General features: G+C 46.5%; 1 protein-coding gene across 1 annotated transcript in view; it reads right to left on the bottom strand.

The window, feature by feature from the left end:
- Positions 1-22,567, bottom strand: part of LOC144769329 (protocadherin-10-like) — a 290,562-nt gene that overhangs the window by 26,723 nt on the left and 241,272 nt on the right. Inside the window, exon 3 of the mRNA XM_078653397.1 lies at positions 22,340-22,431. Coding sequence (XP_078509523.1) covers positions 22,340-22,431 — 92 coding nt within the window. The remainder of the gene's footprint in view (positions 1-22,339; positions 22,432-22,567) is intronic.

Genomic DNA, 22,567 nt, shown 5'->3' with positions numbered 1-22,567 from the left:
CGACACCAACGCCAGAAGGTCGAGGGCCTGTCCGTCCCCGGAGGTGGGTTGGTCACGGAGGACGACCAGATAGCGGAAGGCTTCCGCCGATATTATGCGGACCTCTACGCTGGCGAGCCCCAATCGGCCTCGGCAGAGGCTGATTACCTCACATCGGTCGACCTCCCGGTACTCACACCGGAACAGGCTGAGTACCTGGACCGGGATATCCGCCCGGAGGAAGTGATTGGGGCTATCTCCCGACTCAAGCATGGGAAGGCCCCGGGGCCCGACGGTTATACTCCACTCTTCTACAAAACATTCTGCCCGGAGCTGGCCCCGCTGCTGACACGACTCTTTAACTCCTTTGCGGAGTCTGGGGCCATCCCCCCGGATCTACTGAGGGCGACGGTGTCGGTTATTCCCAAGCCGGGAAAGCCCCGCACCGAATGTGCATCCTATAGGCCGATCTCGCTGCTCAATGTAGACCTTAAGCTTTACACCGGGATCCTGGCCGCACGTTTGGCGCCTCATCTGCCGGGGTTGGTGGATCCGGATCAGGCCGGGTTTGTCCCGGGCCGGCAGACAGTGGACAACACCAAACGGGTGGTCCACGTTCTGGAGAAGACCTCTCGGATCCCCGGGGAGCATATGCTGCTATCGGTGGACGCGGAAAAGGCGTTCGATCGGGTGCATTGGCCCTACCTCGAGAAGGTTCTCTGCAAGCTGGGGTTGGGCGAGAAGTTTCGCACCCTAATACTTAACTGTTACAAGTTTCCCACTGCGACGGTGAGGGTCAATGGTTGCAATTCGGGCCAATTCGCGATTGAACGGGGTACTAGGCAGGGGTGCCCCCTGTCCCCACTGCTCTTCGCTCTGTACATGGAGCCTTTTGCCCAGAGGATCAGAAGTAACCCAGAAGTGACGGGTGTCAAGATGGGCGGCTACATCCACACTATCAGCCTCTATGCGGATGACGTGATCTTTATGCTCGACAACCCGAAGGAGGCGCTCCCTGCCTGCCTCGCAGAGTTGGACGCTTTTGCGGCTGTGGCGGGGTTCAAAATGAACATGAGGAAATCGGCGGCCCTTGACATCTCGCTCGCCTCGGCTACCAGGTTGGAGCTGCAGAACCGCTTCCCCTTGCAATGGTCTAGAGATCTGATCCCATACCTGGGGGTACTGCTGGCACCATCCCTGCCTGCCATGGTTACGGCTAACTATGCGGCCTTAGGGACCAAACTGAAAGAAGAGTTGCTCCGGTGGAGCAAAGGTACGCTATCACTGTTGGGACGCATTGCTGCAGTGAAAATGACTCTCCTGCCGCAGGTGCTGTATCTGTTCCGTGCTTTGCCTTTACAGCCTCCGAAGGGATGGATACGACAGACTCAGGCTGATATCGCTCGATTTGTCTGGCAGGGTCGTAAACCTAGACTCCGTAGAGCCCTCTCCACACTGGCACCCGAGTCCGGGGGCCTCGGCATCCCGGACTTACACAAGTACTTCCAGGCGGCGCAGTTGCGCTACTTGGTTGAATGGAGTAAATGGGAGTCGGACAGACACTGGCTGTTTCAGGATCAGGCGGTGGCGGGCAGGACTCTGCAGGAGATACCTTTCCTTCGCAGGAGTCACAGGCCCCCCAATCTGTATGCGTCCTTTGTCACGCAGGCCACGCTCCGTGTTTGGGATGCCGTGTGCACTCGACATGAACTTACCACCTTCCCGTCGCCGCTTACTCCCTTGGCGGGGAATCCTGACTTCCGGCCCGGAACAGAACATGGAGCGTTTTCGCTCTGGCAAACAGCCAGGTGCTGTGCATTGGTTCATATTTATGGCCCGGAGGGTGCGGTGTCGTTCGCTGACTTGTGCAGGGAATACCACTTACCCGAGACGGAGCGTATGCGATACCTGCAGGTTCGCCACTGGGCGTTACAGCCGCAGGTGCGAGATCTGGCTGATCGGAAACTTACCCCATACGAGCTGTGGCTTGCGACGCGCTCCTCCGACGCCAAGCTCATCTCGGATCTTTACCGGCTACTACAGCCCCCCTTCCATCACTTTTATAGCCCCGGGAGGGCGCGCTGGGAGCGGGAGCTGGGGAGGACGCTGAGTCACAAGGAATGGGACGACATTTCGTATCGAGCTCGGCACTCGGCCTACCACACTGGGCTCACGGAGACTTTTACGAAGGTATCTACGTACTGGTACTATACGCCTCAGAGGCTGCACGACATGAACCATCACATACAGGACACCTGCTGGCGCGAATGTGGGCAGACGGGAACACTCTCGCACATTTTATGGGATTGTCCGTTGCTGGGTCCATATTGGCGGGAGGTCCTGGATGATATAGATCAGTGCTTTGACATAGAATTGCCGCGCCTTCCTGCCTATGTTTTGCTAGGGTTACCCAATGGCCTGATGTACCCACTGCGCTCTAGGAGGGGCAGACAAATAGCGATCGCTCTGGGGTCGGCGATCCAGAACATCCTTATATATTGGCGTACCACCACGCTTCCCACAACCACGGGCTGGTTACACAGGTTGTGGCATGTTCTAGGGATGGAGAAGATGTCCCTCACGGTGGCGGGGGAGGTAGACAGATTTGATGACCTGTGGCAGCCTTTTGGTGTCCTATTGCAATCAGAGTTCAAAGAGATCACCTGTCCACGTTATCTCCGACTGCTGCGGCTGACCACCCCGATTTCCTAATGGGTGGGGGGGGGGAGGAGGGGAGGGCGCGGGGTTCCTTTTTGAAAGTGAGGGTGTTGCTGGACATTCGCTCAGGCACGGGGTGGTGGGGGGGAGTTGGGGTGGGGAGGGGTGGGAGTTGGGGGGGGTGTTCTGGTTTTGGAACAAGTACATCATGGCGCTCACGCTCTTATTGGGGCTCTACAATCGCTTGGCTAGTCCTCTCTGGATACTGATGGGGTTCTTGGGGAGAGTCTTTGCAGTATACTTTCATGATGTCTGTATTCCTTGTATGTATTATTGTTTTTTCTTGTTGCAGAAACTCTAATAAACTACTTTAAACCTAAAATACGACGTGTTAAAAGTTTAAAAATGCACCTAGAACAAGCGCAAATCAATCAGCTTGCAAGTCCCGGCTTTTCGCCTCAGGACGCTATAACAAACACACCACACACATTTAGCAGTCAAATGGGGGTGTGAGGAGCTGGGCTTTTGTAGTGACGAGGGCAGGAGGGGCCGAGCACTAGTCTGCTCGCCCTGTTCCTGCTCCTCACCCAAGATGGCGGGCCCCTCGGCAGCACCTACTCGGCTGCAGTGGGGGAGGTCTGTGAGAGAATCGAAAACCGGGCAGCCAACTCTGCACAGCAGCAGTCCACAGCACAAAGGAGCACACCGCTATGGCCCCGAGATCATTGGGTGGCACAGTAAGTAACACAGAGCAAAACTGTTAGCTAGTCAAATCAGAATACAGATTTAAAATACGACGTGTAAAAAGTTTAAAAATGCACCTAGAACAAGCGCAAATCAATCAGCTTGCAAGTCCCGGCTTTTCGCCTCAGGACGCTATAACAAACACACCACACACATTTAGCACTGTTGATGTAGTGATATTGGTCTCCTGCCTAGATAGTGTTGCAGATCCCTCAGACCATCAGTGTGCCTAATGCTTGTGTACAGTAATTGCAAATCAAGGGTCATGAATACATAATTTTCACTCCAATCACAGTCATATATTTTCTCGTTAGGAAGTCCCCAGTGTCTTTGATAAAGGCTGGCAATTCACGAACATACGGTTGTAGAAAATGGTCAATAAAAATGCTCGTATTCTCAAAAAGGCTCCCTATGGCCGAGATGATGGGTCTCCCCGGTGGCTGTTGTGCGTTCTTGTGCACCTTTGGTATTAGGTACAACTGGGGGGTTATCGGATAATCATTCTTGAGAAAGTAAAATTCAGGTTTGCTGATGAGACCCATTCCTCTCCATTGGTTTAGTTCATTGTGATATCTTTCTTTTATCACCACAATGTGTGTTGGACTGATCCGATTGTAGCATTCTTGGTCCTGCAACTGTGAAAAAGCTTTGTCATTATACATGGTCAGTGGCCACAGAACTATGTTCCCTCCCTTGTCCAACCATCTCACAACAATGTCTGTTCGGGCTTTGATTTCCGTGATCAAGTTATTATATTCCAATCTCTGGTTGTGATTTCTAGTGGTGAATTCTCTAGTACTCTGTAATGACAATGTTTTTAGGTCTTTAATCACATTGTCCGCGAATAAGTCCAGTCCATCCTTCGGTAACAATGGCATGAAAACTGATTTGGGCTTGAAAGGCGTGCAAACTGATTGATATATGTCCAATTCAGATCTAGCAGCTTCCTCACTAGGCGATATTTGGCTGAGTTTCTCCTCTTGATCCAAAGATATGAGATCTCTGAGTAAACTCATGTCTGTTGTTGTCAAAGCGCCACTTTCGGCCCTGTCAGTTGGTGTTTCTGCTGTCTTTTTGTTTGTATTGATAAAGTATTTTTATAATTTTAATTTGCGCACAAATTGAAAGAAGTCGATTCTTGTTAGCGCATAATCAAAATTGGTTTCTGAACAATACATGAGTCCAAGCGATAAAGTTTCCCTTTCTCTAGTGCTCAGTTCCATGTTGTTTAAATGAATCACTGTGTTGTCAATGTCCATGCTTTGCTTTATCTGCGTTTGTTTCATCTGTATTGTGCTTTTGTTTGTTTTTGTCCTATGGTTTCCACAGCGTCTGTTCTTTCTGCGTCTGTTTTTTGTTTTTGATTTTGTTGTTTGCCCTTTACCCATTCCTGGCGTGGTGGCCGTGGGCGCAGGCTCATCATCTGCTCCATGCGTAAAAAAAAACCTCCTGCACTGGTGTTGGTGCCTTACGCATTGGGTTTCCACTCGCATTACTTTCTAAATCCGATTCAATCTCCGTGCTCCGTTCTGATTCACTCTGTTCCACATTTTTGTCTGTGTTACCTGCAGTTGCTGACAGCTGTTGGCGTCTTATGTTCTCAAATTTCCTTGAAAATGTATAAATTCTTCCGTTTAAATAATCATTTCTATCTCTCTGAAATTTTATCGCTTTCCTTTCTTTTATTCCTTCCTCATATTTTGTTACCCGTGCTTGTATTTCTTTCATGGTCTTTTGTATTTCTTCCTGGTTTTCACGTGACTCTAATTCTTTGCAATTTTCTGCTATTTGTTCCAAGATTTTGGGAGCCATACATACCATAAAATTATAGATGGGTGAAAAGTGAATTACTGGGTTCTGAGTTACTTCATAGACAACTCAAGTTTGGCTCTCATTGTCTATTTGATGTCACTCAGAACTCCTTGGTGAAAATCATCCCCCATAATTCACTGTTAACCATCTATAATTCTATATGTTAATCAATGTTTCTGTAGAAAGCCTTTATCGTTTACAGCAGATTCTAACTCTGGTAACTCACTGCCATGACGTAGCAACAGTTGATTGAAAAATTCATTAACTACTGTTGCTATGTCATAAAGGCCTTCCAGGCCAGTCTGACATGGCTCTGAGTGCCTGCCAGAGCAGTGCAATTCTGCTATTTGCTTTGACTGAAAGCAGAAAACAGAGCAGCAGGAGGGGGAAAGAAGACAGAGAAGGTGGTGGGAGTTTATTACGAATGGCAAGCGAACAGTTTTTTTTCACATTTGGGTCAGCGAGAAGAGGACATGGTATGGGTGGCTCCCCTGTTATTCTTCTGACCATGCATAGTAGATGAAAGCGGAGCTAGAAGATTTTGAGGGCCGTACATAACATAAAATTATAGATAGGTAATAAAAGTGAATTACGGAGAGTTTTCACCTTAGGGTTCTAAGTGACATCATAGACAACTCGAGCTTCGCGCTCATTGTCTATTTGAATTCGCTTAGAACCTCTCAGTGAAAAACATCCCATGATTCACTGTTAGCCATCTGTAATTCTATATATTATACATTTTAATTATTGTAACACCACTGTAATGGAATAAAGATGACACTAGAAATGTGCATACATAATGTATCTAGACACCTGTAAGAATTCAAATGTAAATGAGTGCAAATCCTAATTTCTAGTGACAGGACTATCCTCCTCTAAAAGAACTCCATCTTTCCATAGCACTCAATAAGTGGACTAGGCTCACCTGCTCGATGACATTGTTCCCATACCATGGCACCATCATTTATTACTACTCTTTTACCACATACTGTGCCCCCATCGCTACCCATGTACAACTGTTTATTATAACCCTCTGTGTTGCAATTGTCTTGTAATCTGCGATCATTCCTGTTTTTACTCCTACCTGATGTTGATTTTGCATTATTGTCCTTCCTTCCTTCGTAATGTAAAGCACTTTGATATCCTTCGAGATCTTGTTTTCACTATATAAAACTTTGTAAATAAATAAATAATCAGAATAGCCTATCCTAACTGCTCTCAAAGAAAGTCCTTCTCTCAAATATTGAGAGGGAAGAAGCAGCACCGGCACAGAAGTGTTTTTTAATAAGGCCAATTTGACAAAGGTTTTGTGTACCTCAGCATAATTCGGGTGCATAAAAATTCACTTGCACTTAAGTCCACATCAGAATCACAAAACAGTAGAATCTTGAAGGTACAAAGTATATTTAAAATGGTGGAATATACACCAGTGTGATGGAATTCTGATCACTGTCAATTTATGGTCAGAGCAGGGTGAGGATTTTCAGAGGGGAATGTCTACAAAGTTTGATGAACACCCACAAGCTGGAATGTTTTTGGGTATTGACAAGAAGTATAAATACAATTAAAACTCGTACTCTAAATGCAGACGTGAGTGCGAGTGGGAAAGGAAAGGGCACAACCCCATGTTGGAGGATGTACCTGAATTTGTTGTGCATATGAATCTTTCCGCAAGATTATCACATGCAAAACTCCAAATATTGCAACTGTTGTAGGTGTCCAGAAGTCTTTCTGCGATTCTTTGTGAATTCCTAAAATCTCATAAATCTACACTAAAAGAAGGACGAATTGTTAGGCAGTAGATTGCTTACTTTTCCACACTCAGCTTTATGAATAGGCTCCTCTGTGCACCACAACAGAGTTGAAACGCAAACTACCCTTCCTTGCTGCTCCTGTCTGACAAAGAGAGTTCATGGGCATGTGCATGTCTAACCTCACAATGTCCGAGGGAAGCGGGGCGCCAATCTGCCAGAACAGCATGACCTTTCTCCAACCCTTAACTCTTTGCCTGGAGGCACTGGAGAAAAACACTATGTGGAGCATGACAGAGGATCAACAACACGTATTCTGAATTAATAGGATGGAGAGCGGAAGACAGGGGGATGGGTGTGCAGCATACAGCAACTGTACAATGGAAACGGGAGACAAAGGGGAAAGGTGACCGAGTAAGATATAAAAAAACATACAAAAAGGGCAGGAAGTGGAGCAGTGCTGCAAATGGGAGGAAATTGACTCCGGGGTTGCAAGATGTAGGGGAAAAAGAGTGGGACCAGGAGAGGCTGAGACACAGGAGTCATTTTCATCATGAAGGGCCGTGTCATAAGTAACAGCCAGTTCTCTTCTAGTACATATGCAGCATCTTTTTCACAACCTTTCTCCAAAGTAATTGACCATAAGTTATCATTAAAGCTACTCCGGCCTACTTAACTAGCCACAAACAGAATTAATTTTAACATAGCTTAAGGGCTGAAGCACCTGTCTGTATCCAGAAATTCTCAGTGAGTAACACAGAAAATCAAGCTCAGGAGGTTAGTGAAATAGAAGGAGCGATCTGTGTGTAGGCTCTGGTCACAGGCTTCCACCATCATAAAAGAGCCTACATGCATAATGTATACGGCTTGGCGTAGCAGGCGGAGTTGCTCTATGTGGAGCACAACGGAGTTGGCCAAAACTCTGTGGAGCGCTGCTACGCTCCACTCCTCTCACCCCCCGTAATAAATATTTTCTAAATGCAATCTACAATTAATGTAAAATGAAACCGCACTTACTTTATTGCGGCATCCTGGGCTGCCCTCCTCCTCCTCGCCGTAATCCATGGTAGGACTGCACATGCAAGCGCATGCACAGTCCTAACATGACGTATGTCCAATGTAGGAGATTACGGCGAGGAGGAGAAGGGCAGCCCGGGACGCCGCGATAAGGTCAGTGCGGTTTGTATCCACCAGGTTTTGTCCACCAGCTTTAAACATCTGCATGTCACCTTTATGGCATACGTTTGTAATCTTTAAGGCTTGAACGCAATCTAATAATATAGTACGGTTGAATAAAATAGATTTGATTGAGTAGTAATAAACATTAATAGTCAACACCCAACTCAGGTTGCATTGTGTGCTAGAAAATGGTTCTAATGTACGCTATAATGCACATGCACTTGGAATCTCTGTTAACTGCACCTATATATCTTTCATAGATTATCACATTCAGAGGGTGAAGAAACACTTTCACATTTCACTTTATCTCTGGCCATCTTGCAAAGATCAGTCGGTGCCATTATGCTTCCCCAGACGGGGTTTTGAGATTGGGAAAAAGATGTGAACATCAAGCTAAGCTTCATTTGAAATCTAACTGGTCCCAGCCAAGACATCACTTGCACAAAAACGAATAAGATGGTGAAGTGAGGCATTTGCAACTTGTTTTGCTGAAAATGTAAAATAGGCTAAAGTGTGCTGCCACATTTACATCTGTCCAGAAGTCAGTACACTGCACCAAGACACGTACGACGATGTGTTGTGGGCAGCCCAAAACTTTTTTAACTTCCGTAACAGAATCTGGCTGGTTCCCATTTTATTCCAGCACAAGATGGAAGACTAAACAAGCAATGGCTCAGCCAATAGGTCTCTAAGTGTTTAGCCAGAGCTATTGGCTTTGCCACTGTCTTTAAGGTATGTTGTAGAGCAGCATGGGTGCTGTGCCACATGTGAAAAAGTTATAATAAAAAAGTGTTATAAGCATTTTTGTCACCACATACTTATAATCTATAAGACATTGTCTAGGCAAGACCTAAAAAATGAGGTGCTGCATTTCTTTCAATACCGACGTATGGGTTTCCTGGAAAGTCTGATCAGGCCCAAAGGAGTCAGTAATAATCATGGAGCCAGTCCTTCCCAGGCTCGCAGCTGGACTTGCCATACACATAAGTGGAGGGGGTGACATCATATGCATGCTACAAAGACTAAGTGAACAAGGCCTTTGGATGAGATTGACAGGCCAAAGCAACACCTTGACTTGAGATTTTGGTACTGACCAAACATCCGAAACTACATAGAAACACATTAAAATGGGACAGAGAATGAAAGTATGACAGTCGTTACCTGGAAAAAAGCATGGGTATATGGTGACAATGTGGACAAAATATAGAAGGCAAAGAGCAAGGCAGGCCATACTGAAGAGAATAAGAAAGGGAAGGACAGAGGTAGAGAGAGGGAAGTTAGGAAAAAGAGAGAATGAAAAAGTCAAATATGGGTAGATGAGAAGAGCAGGCAGGAATATAGAAGTGAGAGTGCAAAGGGAGAGAAAATGCAAGTGGGATGAGAGAGTGCGGAGCTCAAGGAAGGGAGCAGGAAGGGCAGAGAATAGAGGCAGAATGTCAGGGGTTATAGGCGAATTAAAGAACAACAGGGTATTGAGAAAGGAGAGTAGGTGTGAGGAGGCAAAAGGACAGGTGTGATTATGCGATTTTGCAGTTTTTTTTGCATAATTATGGGTTTGCCACACTTGCCACATAATCTATCAGCTGCTGCATAATTTACAGATTTCATATAAAAATGTTTAATAAACAGATCAAAATGTACTAATCAATGCAGCCACATGGACTGTTGCACAGTGTAAGGCCCTTCCCAAAGGTTAACTGGTCACCTTTCAGTAGTTTATTGCTGTATTTGAATGTTAAATCCTGCTCTCTCACACCTCATCATTAGCCACACCGCTAAGCTCTGCATCCCATAACAGAGCACCTGCATCTGTGATCAGTGAAATGGAAAGGCTTCCCACATAGGATAGGGCTAACACCTCTCTAATTATGCACCCTAAATAGCACAGGATGCTACCCATTCAAGATATTCAGTGCCTCGCATAGGGTAAGTAAGCATTATCTACATTTCACAACACAATTGTCATGCTACAACCAGTGCAGGTCGCTTAACTCTAGTGAGGATTGCTAGGGTCAAAGGTTCGACTAGCAGATGTGGTGCACCTGGGTATTGTGAACGTTTGGCCGTGTCATACACCGTTGGCAGTCCATCTGATGCAGCTGTAAGCTTCTGTCAAAAGCCACTTCTTATACCTGGACATATCAAACAGGGGCAGGGCTGGATAGGCGAGCTGCCGTCAAAGCAGCAGCCGGGGAGGCACAACTCCTGCCTCCTGCCCTCTCCTCACTCAGGCTTTACAAGCTCCTGAACCCTGGCTTGGCTTTTTTACATGCCCGTCCCCCTCCCACAGCAAATACAAGCCCAATTTTATGGCGACGTGCTCTAGTCGTTCAGAGCGTGCGCCCGGTGCATGCCGGGAACGTGCGGCGGCCAGGACAGATGCCGCGAGTCGAGCGAGCAGTAAGTTGCGTTCCCGGTGCTCAGGGAATTACATTTTCATAAAATAAATACAGTGTCCGAGTATTTATTAGAAGCGGGCCGGTATAAATTGGCGATGGGGCTGAGGATACAAAGACCGCCCTTCGTATGGCTCAGGACAGAACCCACCACACAGCACAGTGACCCGAGCGCGGCAGAGGAGCGCACAGCACCCCTAGGCTGAGGAGACATTCCAACAGCCCCCAACACATCGCGACAGCGGTGGGCCCCCCCAGGGAGAGCAGGCAACGCACACATTCGGCAAAGGAGTGCGAATTGAAAGTGTGTGGAATAAAGGCACCATGTGACCTCCAGAGACAAGACTGACCAGCACAGGTACCAGCCACAAGCCTAGCACTGACCAGCAGATGAGGAGCCGACCTCAACAAGGGACACACGTAGCATCAGCACATCACTGAAGCAAACGCGCCCTCTCACAGAGAGGACCTGGTCGCTCATAGCGCAGGTTGGCTAAGAGGCACACACGTGGGCCCACCATCTATAATCCTGTACCCAAGCCCCACCCCTGACAGGGCAAAGCGCTGGAGTCCCAAGGCTCATCCCAAGACAGGGAAGGGAGTGCTGCACAAGCGCAGGTGAGCAGGACGGAAGAGAGACAAGCCCCGGGGAGTTCACCAGGAGTTGCTGCACAGCAAGCCCCAACCCATCGTGAAAGGGGGAAAATGTGCGCACAAGCATTGTCCCTCACCAACCTAGTCCCGTTCTTACCAAAAAGGGAAGAACCAGCAATGCCATGGGAGGACTAGAAGCGATACTTCCTGAACTACCTGTCCGCCTTAGAGGATGAGGGAAAAGGTGAATTCTCCAGCGCAAGGAGGAAGAGGATACTTCTCCATAACCTAGGCCCAGAGGGCATCAGAGTATACGACAACCTAGTAAAGAAAACCAGACCCCGAACGACACAGATGAGTTCCAACGCGCGCTGGAGGATTTGGATGCCCACTACCGCCCTGTTGTGTGCGTGGCAATAGACAGATGCAATTTTTTCAAAAGAAAACAAAGCAGCGGAGAATCGATAAATGAGTACGTAGTAGCTCTGCAGAAGTTAGCAGTGAAATGCAAATTTGGCACATTGCACGATGAACTCTTAAGAGATCAGATCATAATGCACACATCAAATACAGCGATCCAAGAGAAATTGTGGGTAAACGGAGATGCCCCCTCAAAGAAGTGATGGCACTCGCGAAGAAGGCGGAACTATCGAAGAGGTGCGCAGAAGCAGCAAAAAGGGAGAGCGTCAACAGAACTCCAGTGTGCAGAGTGACGGATAGAAGCAAACAAGAAGTGACCCAGCAGTCTACACAGCCGAACACCAGGTTTCAGAAGAAATACCCTCAGAGACGCCCGAGAACCCAAAGGCCACAGTGTGAAGGCAGAAACAACTGCTACAGGTGCGGCAGCCAAACTCATGCCAGCAACGACAAAGGATGCCCGGCGTTCAGAGCTAAATGCTCCTTCTGTGGGATCATGGGGCACTATGAAAAGGTGTGCAGGCAGAAACTCAGGAGATCGGAAGTGAAGTATGTAACCCAAGAGACTGACCGAGAGGACGAAGCACCTGAAGGAGAAGATGAAGAGGACGAAGTCTTGTGTGTAGACGGCCAAGTCCTAGGAGTGAGCTGCGCTAGATCCAAAAAACCAGCGCTACAAATGGACATAGGTGGGGTAACGTTCCACATCGTGGCAGATTCAGGCTCCCCGTATACCATCGTCCAGCAAACAGTATGGGAGAGAGACTTTGAACCAGAGACAAGCAGGAAATTACTCCCAACAGACATACACACGGTCACATTCACCAGCGAACCTATACCCATGGTGGGTTATTGTACACTCAAGTTCGAGTTCAGAGGAAGAGCAGCCAAAGAGAAGCTCTATTTCGCTGAGAAAGGACCATCAGTCCTAGGATGGATAGACCAAGGAGCCCTGGGGATCCAACTCAACCCAGGAGGAATCAACCAAGTGATGATGACGGACACGGTACAAGCGTATGAAGAAGATGCGTGGGAGAAGGAGTACACAGAAGTCTTTAAAGGAACGATCGGTCGGATGACAACATTTACACACAAAATATGCCTAAAGGCAGGAGCACAGCCAGTGTGCCACAAAGTTCCCAAAATTCCCTTCAGGAGCAGGGAGGCAGTACAGGAGGAGCTCCAACGATTGGAAAAAAATTGAGTCATAGAAGCCATTGAAAGTGCCGAATGGCTCGCACCATTGGTTGTTGCACAAAAACCCAACGGGAAGGTATGCTTGTGCGTGGACTTGAGGGAACTCAATATGAACATTATAGTAGATAAATTCCCGCTGCCCCGGATTAATGAGATGCTGGCAAAGACCAAAGGAGTAAAGTGGTTTTCCACGGTGGACCTCACATCCGCGTACCACCAAATCGCTCTGCACCCTTCATGCAATCACCTAACATCATTCATCACACCTTTCGGATGCTATAAATTCCTAAGAATCGCGTTTGAGTTGGCATCCGCCGCGGCGGAATTCCAAAAGCTCATGCACAGATTATTTCAAAAGGTAGAAGGCGTGCAGTACTTCTAGGCTGACATCCTCATCATGAGCAAATCAACAATGGGCCATGACGCCAAACTACATGCCGTTTTGACCATACTCGCACAAAATGGTCTCACTGCAGAATGGGACAAATGTAAGTTTGGAGTCGGATCAGTGACGTACCTTGGCCATGAGATCAGCGAAAAGGGGATAGAACCGAAACGGGCCAATGTGACAGCCATTAAAGAAGCGCCTACGCCCAAAAGGAAGGAAGACGTCTGCTCATTCCCAGGCATGGCAGAGTTCTATAGCAAATTTGTGCCCCACTTTGCATCCAAAACGCACCATCTAAGACAACTGCTGAAGGAGAAGAACATCTTCAAATGGGCAAGCGAGGAGCAGACAGAATTCGATCTACTAAAGCAGACATCTGTGCTGCCATTCCACTCAAAGGATTTGACGAAGCAGCCCTATCCATACTGACCACTGATGCCAGTGACAAAGGGCTAGAAGCGGTGTTAATGCAGACATCCCAGGAGGGAGAAGTTTCCACAGTCAGCTTTGCCTCCAGATCTTTGGCTCCCAACGAAGAAAAGTTTAGTGTAATAGAAAAGAAAATGTTGGCAGCAGTGTGGGCCATAGAACGGTTCAGGAAATTCTTGTGAGGCTTGATGTTCCTACTCCGCACAGACCACAAGCCGCTGGTGAGAGTCTTGACCTCGAGCGGGCATGCACACGCTACGCCGCGAAGAGCAAAGATGACTTTGAGACTGCTAGATTATGTTTACGAAGTGGAATATATCCCCAGGACAAAAAACAAAGTGGCCAATTTTCTGAGCCGAGCAGCTGCGATGGAACCCGCAACAGAACAAGAGCCCTCAGAGTGGGAGGATTACATAGTGGCTCTTACGCAAGACCATGAAGGAGTGATCAGCAGTCTGGAATGGGAGGAAGCGTACGCCAATGATGAAATGTTGAAGACAGTGAAGCGCTACGTGATGCAAGGATGGCCCGACAAAAAGCACCTGGACAGCCAATTGAGGAAATTCTGGGAAGAAAGGGAAGAGTTATCCATTGGAGACAATCCGGTGTTTCTACTCAGAGCAGACAAAGTGATGCCACCACAACCACTAATAGAGCACCTCTTAGCCATCCTACACGAAGGACATCTCGGAATAATGAAGAAGAAGGCCAGGGCAAAGCAGGCGTACTGGTGGCCAGCAATGGACAATCAAATAGAAAAACATGTCAGAATGTGTGAGAGTTGCAGCCGGGCAGACAAAGCTCAAGTCCTACTACGCCCGCCCTTGGGGAAGTTCACTTGCCCCTCAAGTCCGTGGGAAATGCTTTCTGTGGAAATCTTGGGCCCCATACTGGACACCAATGGTGTACCCAAATACGCAATCGTCCTGGTGGACAGGTACACCAAATGGCCGGAAGTGAACATTTGCGAGGGGGCTGACACTGAGGCAGTACTTTCATTCCTCACCACGACATTCTTGAGAGAAGGTTTTCCTAAAGTTATCACGTGTGACAATGAACCGCCATTCATTTCAGCAAAGTGGAATGCCTTCATGGACCGCAATGGAATAGAAGTCAAGCACACTCCTGTGTACCATTCCGCGGGGAACGGATTAGTGGAGAGATACAACAGAGTGATAATGGGCTCGCTACAAGCAGCTATAAGTGCAGGAACGGATTGGGAGAAAGAACTACAAAGGATGTTATGGGCATATCGCATCACCCCAGCCACCATAGGATATAGCCCATTCAAAGTGCTCAGAGGACAAGACCCCTTCACGAAGGATAATATAGCATGGAAACAACTAGTTGTGCAAAGCAAATGGTCCCCGGCAGTTTTGCGTTGCAACATGGACAGAGCACAAGCCTTGTACACTGAATACTACAACAAACGTCGCAATGTCAAGGAAGTGACCCTAGAGAAGGGCGAGTGGGTAAGAGTGAAGCAAGCCGTGACGAAGAGGAAAGGGGACAGCAAATTCAGCCAGCCATTGCAAGTTGTGGAGCCGTATGCCAGGTCAGCATTGCTAAGCGATGGCAAGGTATGGTCGCAAGATCAGCCGCGGCCGGCAGTGGGAGTACCTGCAGGGCGGTAATGTGGGGAGGGGGAGGGGCAGGGTGCGAGGTAGTAATGTATGGATTACAGAGTTTTACAGGTAAGTAAACATTTAAATAAATAAAACGAATTTAGTTGAGTGCACTGCATCCCCAATTGCAATCCAGTGCACGCAACGAAATTCGTTTTATTTATTTAAATGTTTACTTACCGGTAAAACTCCGTAATCCATACATTACTACCCCCCACCCTGCCCCTCCCCACGTCACCGCCCTGCAGGTACTCCCACTGCCGGCCGTGGATGCGCAAGATAGAATGGCACGGTACAACAGAGTCATGAAGTGGGAAGACCCTGAAGCAAGGAGTCCACCCACCACTGAGGGAAAGCAAGAACATGACGCGGCGCGAGTAGTGGAAGGAACTATGCAAGAAACCATCATTGTTGAGAGGAACGACGAAGAACAGTACGTTCCAGCAGAGTGGGATAATGAAAGATCAGCCTATCAAGTCACCCCTCGCAGCCCAGGTACTGAGGGGAAAGAAGAAGGACAGAGAGTAAAGGTGATGGTGGGAGGTTGCCCACCAACCAGCGACCAGAGAATGGAAAGCAGCCCGATGAGAACGCGTACCAGGCTGGGCAGACTGATCAAGGCACCCAAGAGGTTTGAGGACTATGACCTGGGTACCAAGTAAGACTGTTACGTGCTCATATCCACTGACTACCACGGTAGTCCATGGACCGTGTCTTATATCTTCCATTGTTTCTTAAATTTGTGTGTGTAATTCCAAAGGGGGGAGATATGTGGCAACGCGCTCTAGTTTTTGAGAGCGTGCGCCATGTGCATGCCGGGAACGTGCGGCGGCCAGGACAGATGCCGCGAGTCGAGCGAGCAGCAAGTCGCGTTCCCGGCGCTCGGGGAATTAAATCTTCATAAAATAAATACTGTGTCCGAGTATTTATTAGAAGCGGGCCGGTATAAATTTGTTCACAGAGCACACAGCTATGAAAGGGACATATCCTGCCCATTGTAACCATTTTACATACGTGGTTCAGTGAACTAACGCTTCAGCCAGCAACATGGCTCTGTGAGTTACATGTTTGCCGCTTGCATTTCCTGTCATCTGAAGGTCACACATGTCAATCCTGTCAAGGCAAATTCAGTCTTCCATTCTTTTGAGGCTACTAGACGTAACACTATTAAACTGGGAAAGAAAACGCCTGTTATTTAAAAATGTCACAGGTGTATAACAAAGTGTCATATTACACCCAAGGTATTTTTCATCCTTATGTTGGTTGAAGTACTCAGTTCTGGAATCGACAATCAGACTCCAGCACATGGTATAGTTGGGATGGAGTTATTCCTCACGACTGAAGCTACAATTATTCACAAGGGATCTCACCTTGATTAATTAGAACTCATGCTCTTGAAAATAAAACGATTTGAAGTCTGTTTGAAACTAAAGTAAATGACATGGTAAACACTTCTAAATACTGACTAGAATGCATTCAGTCAGTGAAAGAAAATATAGCACAATTATTTTGTTGACAGACTTACAAAATGAGGCCTTTAAATGATTATTCTTCAGTGTCCTACAGGAGGTTTTAAGGAGCAGCACCTTTTCATATTGGTTCGATATTGGTAGCATGCATTGCTGATCTTAATGCACATAAACATATGCTGTATTTGTGAATTGATTAGTGTATCAAGTGTGCTCACGTAGCATAAGTGGACTAGTCTTGAACAGGCGTCAAAACAAAACTGAGCTTTCTTATTTTATTTTGTGAAAGATGACAAGAGTGTTCTTTGTGTAAATAAAAACTAGTATTCTGTCTGCTTTGTGTTGCTTCAGTATAAGGGGAATTTTCCATTGCTTGCTAACAGGGTTATACAATTAAGAGTAGCGAACATTTTCGAAAACATCCATATGCTTCACATGGGAGGATTATTTAGCTTGTTTTTGCAAACAAGTGGTTCTGAGTGAGAATTCTGCTACCTTCTCTAGAGAAAGACTATGAAGAGAAATGTATATAAATGTGCAACTATTGGGAAGAGCAGGGAGAGACTAGTTTTATTTATTTCTTTTATTTTGAAGGTTTTATATAGCGCGGACAAGACCCTTGCGGTTATCAGAGCGCTTTACAACAAATAAAGGAGACAGAGGAAATTGAGTTTTTGCAGGGAACGCTGTCTGTCGGTACACTCACAGAGGACACTCTGGCTTGCAACTCTGCTATGGGATTACATGAATAAGCAACTAAATAATAATATGATGCTATGATTCAGGGTAATTGTCCAGTTGCTCCTGGAGTCATAGTTGTTTTTGTTGCAGTACTCACCTTCTCTTCATGTTGATGGGGCTGTGACGTCAGACAGTCGGTCTCCCTGCACCAAGACAGTAGTGGTTTGCCATGGCCAGACTGCGTGTTTCACTTCTATGCAAATTAGGTCCCCTTGCTCGCAAATCAATAGTCTCCTAGGGTTGTACAGCGAAAAGCAAACCCTATACTGGGAGATTCTGAGGGTCCTCTGAACGTAAACAGTACCTCACGGAAACGATCAAATGCAAAAACGCTTTAAAACGAAGGCATTGCTGGTCCTAATGAGGTGTACCCCTCCACGAGAAGAGGTTCAGAAGAAAAAAATAAGCCTTGAGCACAGAAAAGTTAACAGAAAGATACATCCAATAAACGGTGCAGGAGCAATTCACTTCACACCACTGACCAGGTGACTGGAGGCTCACAGTAAACAGCAAGGATGAATGGAAGGGAAGGAAAGTTTCAACCAAAGCTAAATAAATAAAAAAGTAGTGTGCTGAAAATAAGCATATGGCCGACAGTTAAATGATCGATGTAGCAGGGGCAGTCTCCAGGGTGGGAACCAAACCGCCAAAAAGCAGGACAAATTTCAACTATTTACCAACAAAACCAAAAGGGAGAGGATGTAGCCTTATGGCTAGAGCAGTCGACCTCGAAGCTGAGGAACCGGGTTCAAGTCTCGGCAACGACCCTCAACATCCTGCAATTCTGGGCACATCACCTAATCTACCCCTGCCTAACAAAAAAAACCAACAAAAAAATTTTATGTGTCTTCATGTAACGAAACTGGTGCTCATGTAAAGCGCTCTGATACGCGATGTCTCTGGTCTAGTTTGCGCTATATAAAACTCTGAACCAAAAAAAATAATTTAGAAAAGCAGATGAAACAATCAATGAAAAGCGATTGGCGTGTTCAAAGCCCACAGACTGAACACAGCATATCTCCAAGACAGCGCATGTGTGCTGAGTAGGCTTGGCCTAAAAACCTTTGTAGGAAGATGGGCTGCTTAGTAGAAAATATGTCTGAAAAGTAAATGAAGGGATTGAGTATTCACAGGAGAGCACAAATATTTGAGAAATGAGCACAAAAATGTTTGTTTTTTAAGAAATGAGAGAAGAGGGTCTGTATTTTACAAGGACTAAAGTACCCCTACTTTATACACCCTCCTGTACATAAAAGGATGTTGAAAAAATTGCATTGCAGTGCTTCAATCTACCTTATAAAGGAACCCAAGTTCATGGAACTCCTTGGTGAGATGCAATAACCTTATAATACACAGGCTCCCTACATTAAAAAACAGTCTAGTTTCTTTGTAACAATAGACTTCTGATGCACATATTATAAAGAAATGATGTCAGAACAACTGTAATAACTTATTACAGTTAATTACTGACATCACAATGCCTGCTGCCAGAGCCAGCGGTCAAGTAGAAGGACAAGTCACAGAGCAGAACGAACCATGGCTTTTGTTTCTTCTGTTCTTTTTTATAGCTATAAAGTGACAAGCAGAAAGATGATATCTATGGCAACATATTATTTTGTGGACTCCTTGGGTAATTAAAGAAAAGCTTGAATCTGTTTGCATATTTCTACAGAGCTTACTGAGCCCTTTAAAAAAAAGACTTGTATTAAACAGATTCTAATATCTTCTGGCAACACAGGTCTCTCAGCTTTTTTGATGTGCTTCATTTCGTACTACAGATCCTATTTTATTCTTCATGTTTGAGAGCACTTTCATATGAAAATACTACACATCAAGGATATAAGTGGTTTGTGGGAAAGGTGATGATGGGATGATGTATTATAGGGATCAAGTACCCACTATTGTAAATGGAAAGGATACTGCGATTCGCCTTGGAGTTCCATAACCTTAAAAAGGTACTCAGCCTTTGTCTATATTTCTCGAAATGATTATGGAATTTTTTGGTGACTTGTAATGTCCTTAAAATGTATGGCAGGAGGCACTTTATCCCATATATAATCTAGTTGTTGGGGTATGTTATCCTATATGCAATAATAAAGTGTATCTCTCCAATAGAGTAGTCTCTGAATTATGACAGATGATTGGGAAAATAAAGCTTAGGATTTCATTCCAAGGATAATGGTCTCTCAGATTTAGGTGTAAACAGAGGTTTTCACCTGACTTAAGAGGACATAAGGTGGGCAAATTTAGTACTCAGCATTTTTTGTTTTTATCCTTGCACAAACTATGATATATGTCTAGGAAAAATAAACACATTCTGAGTTTTGTAAGTCAGAATGAGACGAACATGTGGCAATGCAGAATTATACCCCAAACTGAGGTGTGGAGTGTACCACACTCTGTTGCATCAATAAGTATAATGTGCAATATTAATTTCCGAAAAACCAGGGGACTTGGAAAGAGGACCTAACATGCAAAATAGTGTGTTTGTGTATGAATAGGATATGTGTGTGTTGGGGCTGTGTTTCTGTGTGTGAATGTATGTTTGTATTACAAGAGTTAGGGGCCCATTAGGATGTCAGGCGGATTTCCCCCGCCAGGCTGGCGGTAGCCACCGCCGGTCTGGCGGGGGCCATCCGCCCGACATTCGCAACTGAATTTCCCCCTGCCATATTAGTATGGCTGGGGGACCGCGGCGGACGGAAAGACCGTCTGCCGCTTTTCCGCCCCAGTCGCCTTGCGGCCGGGGCGGAAAAGGATTAATGTGGTGGCGGTGTCTCATAGACACCGCCAGCCATATTAGTATGGGCGAAAAGAGATGCCTTTCCGTGGCGGCGATGCCGCCACAGAAAGGCATGCGGTCTTCATTCTGGGGGCCCCCTGCGGGCCCCCAGAGTGAAGGAGGGGTGGGGGTGCACACGGGGGGTACCTGTGGTACCCCCCAGCATTTACATACACAAAGCAGCAGGCACCGCGAGGTGCCTGCCGCTTCGTGTATGCAAATGCATGCATACATTTTTAGCATTGTGGCGGGCGGTACACTGAGCACCGCCCGCCACAATGTTAAAAATGAGAGATGCGCCCGCCACTGTGGCGGGCGCATCCTAATGCATACATCGAGACCCCTGCCCTTAAGGCGGGCGGTCCCTTTTACTGATGGGATGGCGGGCGGACAAAGTCTGCCCGCCATCCTAATGGGGGCCTATGGGGCCCATTAGGATGTCAGGCGGATTGCCCCCACCAGGCTGGCAGTAGCCACCACCGGCCTGGCTCAGGAAATCCGCCCGACAGCTGCAACTGAATTCCCCCCCGCCATATTAGTATGGCGGGGGGGGGGACCGCGGCTGACAGAAAGACCGTCCACCGCTTTTCCGCCCCGGTCGCAGAGCGGCCCGGGTGGAAAAGGATTAATATGGTGGTGGTGTCTCATAGACACCGCCAGCCATATTAGTATGGGCCAAAAGAGATGCCTTTCCGTGGCGGCATTGCATGCGGTCTTCACTCTGGGGGCCCCCTGCGGGCCCCCAGAGTGAAGGAAGGGTGGGAGGTGCACACGGGGGTACCTGTGGTACCCACCAGCATTTACATACACGAAGCAGCAGGCACCACGCGGTGCCTGCCGCTTCGTGTATGCAAATGCATGCATACATTTTTAGCATTGTGGCGGGCGGTGCAGTGAGCACCACCCGCCACAATGTTAAAAATAAGGGATGCTCCCGCCACTGTGGCGGGTGCATCCAAATGCATACATCTGGACCCCTGCCCTTAAGGCGGGCGGTCCCTTTTACAGATGGGATGGCGGGCCTTAGTGTCTATGCATATGGGTGCTACTAGGAAAGCGTTCACCTCACTTCAATGACAATTTTGCTCAGAAAACCTGTGGACAAAATGCACCAAAAGGAGCAAAAGTGGGCGAGGTAGCAAAAACAACGTTTATTTAAAATTGTATGTTTTTTTACAAAAAATCAAGGACACCATCCCACAAACCACACAACTCGATGCACTGTTGATCAAGTGGAATTCTATTCAAGTTTGGTAAAATGATCACAGTAAAGTAAGAGGCTTGAAAAAATCAAGATCTTACCTAACAGTCATATATTTATAGTTATGCAGTTATACTTATGCTTCTAGCTTCTGTTCCTTGAAGTTGACCCGGACGAAGTACAGATTAAATTGAGGACAATATGTGTTGCACTTTCCAGTCCAAATTAACTACTCTAACTCCTGCCAAGACTTTGTAGGGGGAATGTTAAACAATTGCTAAATACTGTAATTTGTGATTGACAGGTTGCCATGTAGCACCTGAGCACAATCCCGTTAGCTACTGCCTAAGGTTTTCACTTGAAACAGCAAACTATGAATACCAAGACACAAATGGACGCATATTTAAAGAAAGTTTTGTGGTTCAAATCTAGGTTAGGTGGACCACAGAACGAAAGTGGTGGCTAGCCACATGATGGACTACTTAAGCTCATTTGTCAGATTCTGTTCATTGGTTAGTGGGCATAATTGCTCCACTATAATCAACATATAAGCCTGATGATAACTGAGTGTCTTGAATAAATTCGCCACAGATTTGAATCTGCTCATTTCCCATCACAAGGGTTTCCACTAAAAGGGTATGAGAGAGGGTGATGGGGCAGCACCTGTTAAATAGCCATGTTGTAGGTATTTTACGAGGCTCACTGTTTACATGGTCTCCGGTGTAGCAAAATCAAAATTCACAAACAGAATTAAATTCACATTACAAAATTATCATCAGAGATAGAAAATGTGTTTCCAATGCATGTTCTTGTTTCTTTAATACACAATTAGTAGTTCCTCACATGGTCACCAGTTGTTTATGGCTAAGTGAGTCCCATCATACCAAGCCATACGCTGAAATTAGTTACTAGCTAAACCATTAAACTCTGAAAGTGAAACGATTCTTTCTTTCTTTAGACTCTCACATACTTACCAGAGACAGGGGAAATTAGCGTGCGCAGTCTTTCAGACTCTCCTTTGAAGGACTTGGCTTTTCTTTCCCCAATGTCTTCCAGGCTCTGAGAACTGGACACCGGATGCAATGAAACAAGCAGGAAGGGTACAAAAGTAAATAATTTTGCCATTAATATCAGAAAATGTAAACAATCTTTTCTAATTGCTCAGCTGTATAAACCATAACTTTCTTGTATATGGGTATACA

The sequence above is a fragment of the Lissotriton helveticus genome, chromosome 7 (assembly GCF_964261635.1).
Source record: "Lissotriton helveticus chromosome 7, aLisHel1.1, whole genome shotgun sequence".
Lineage (NCBI taxonomy): Eukaryota > Metazoa > Chordata > Amphibia > Caudata > Salamandridae > Lissotriton > Lissotriton helveticus.
This window is presented reverse-complemented; position numbering and strand designations above follow the sequence as displayed.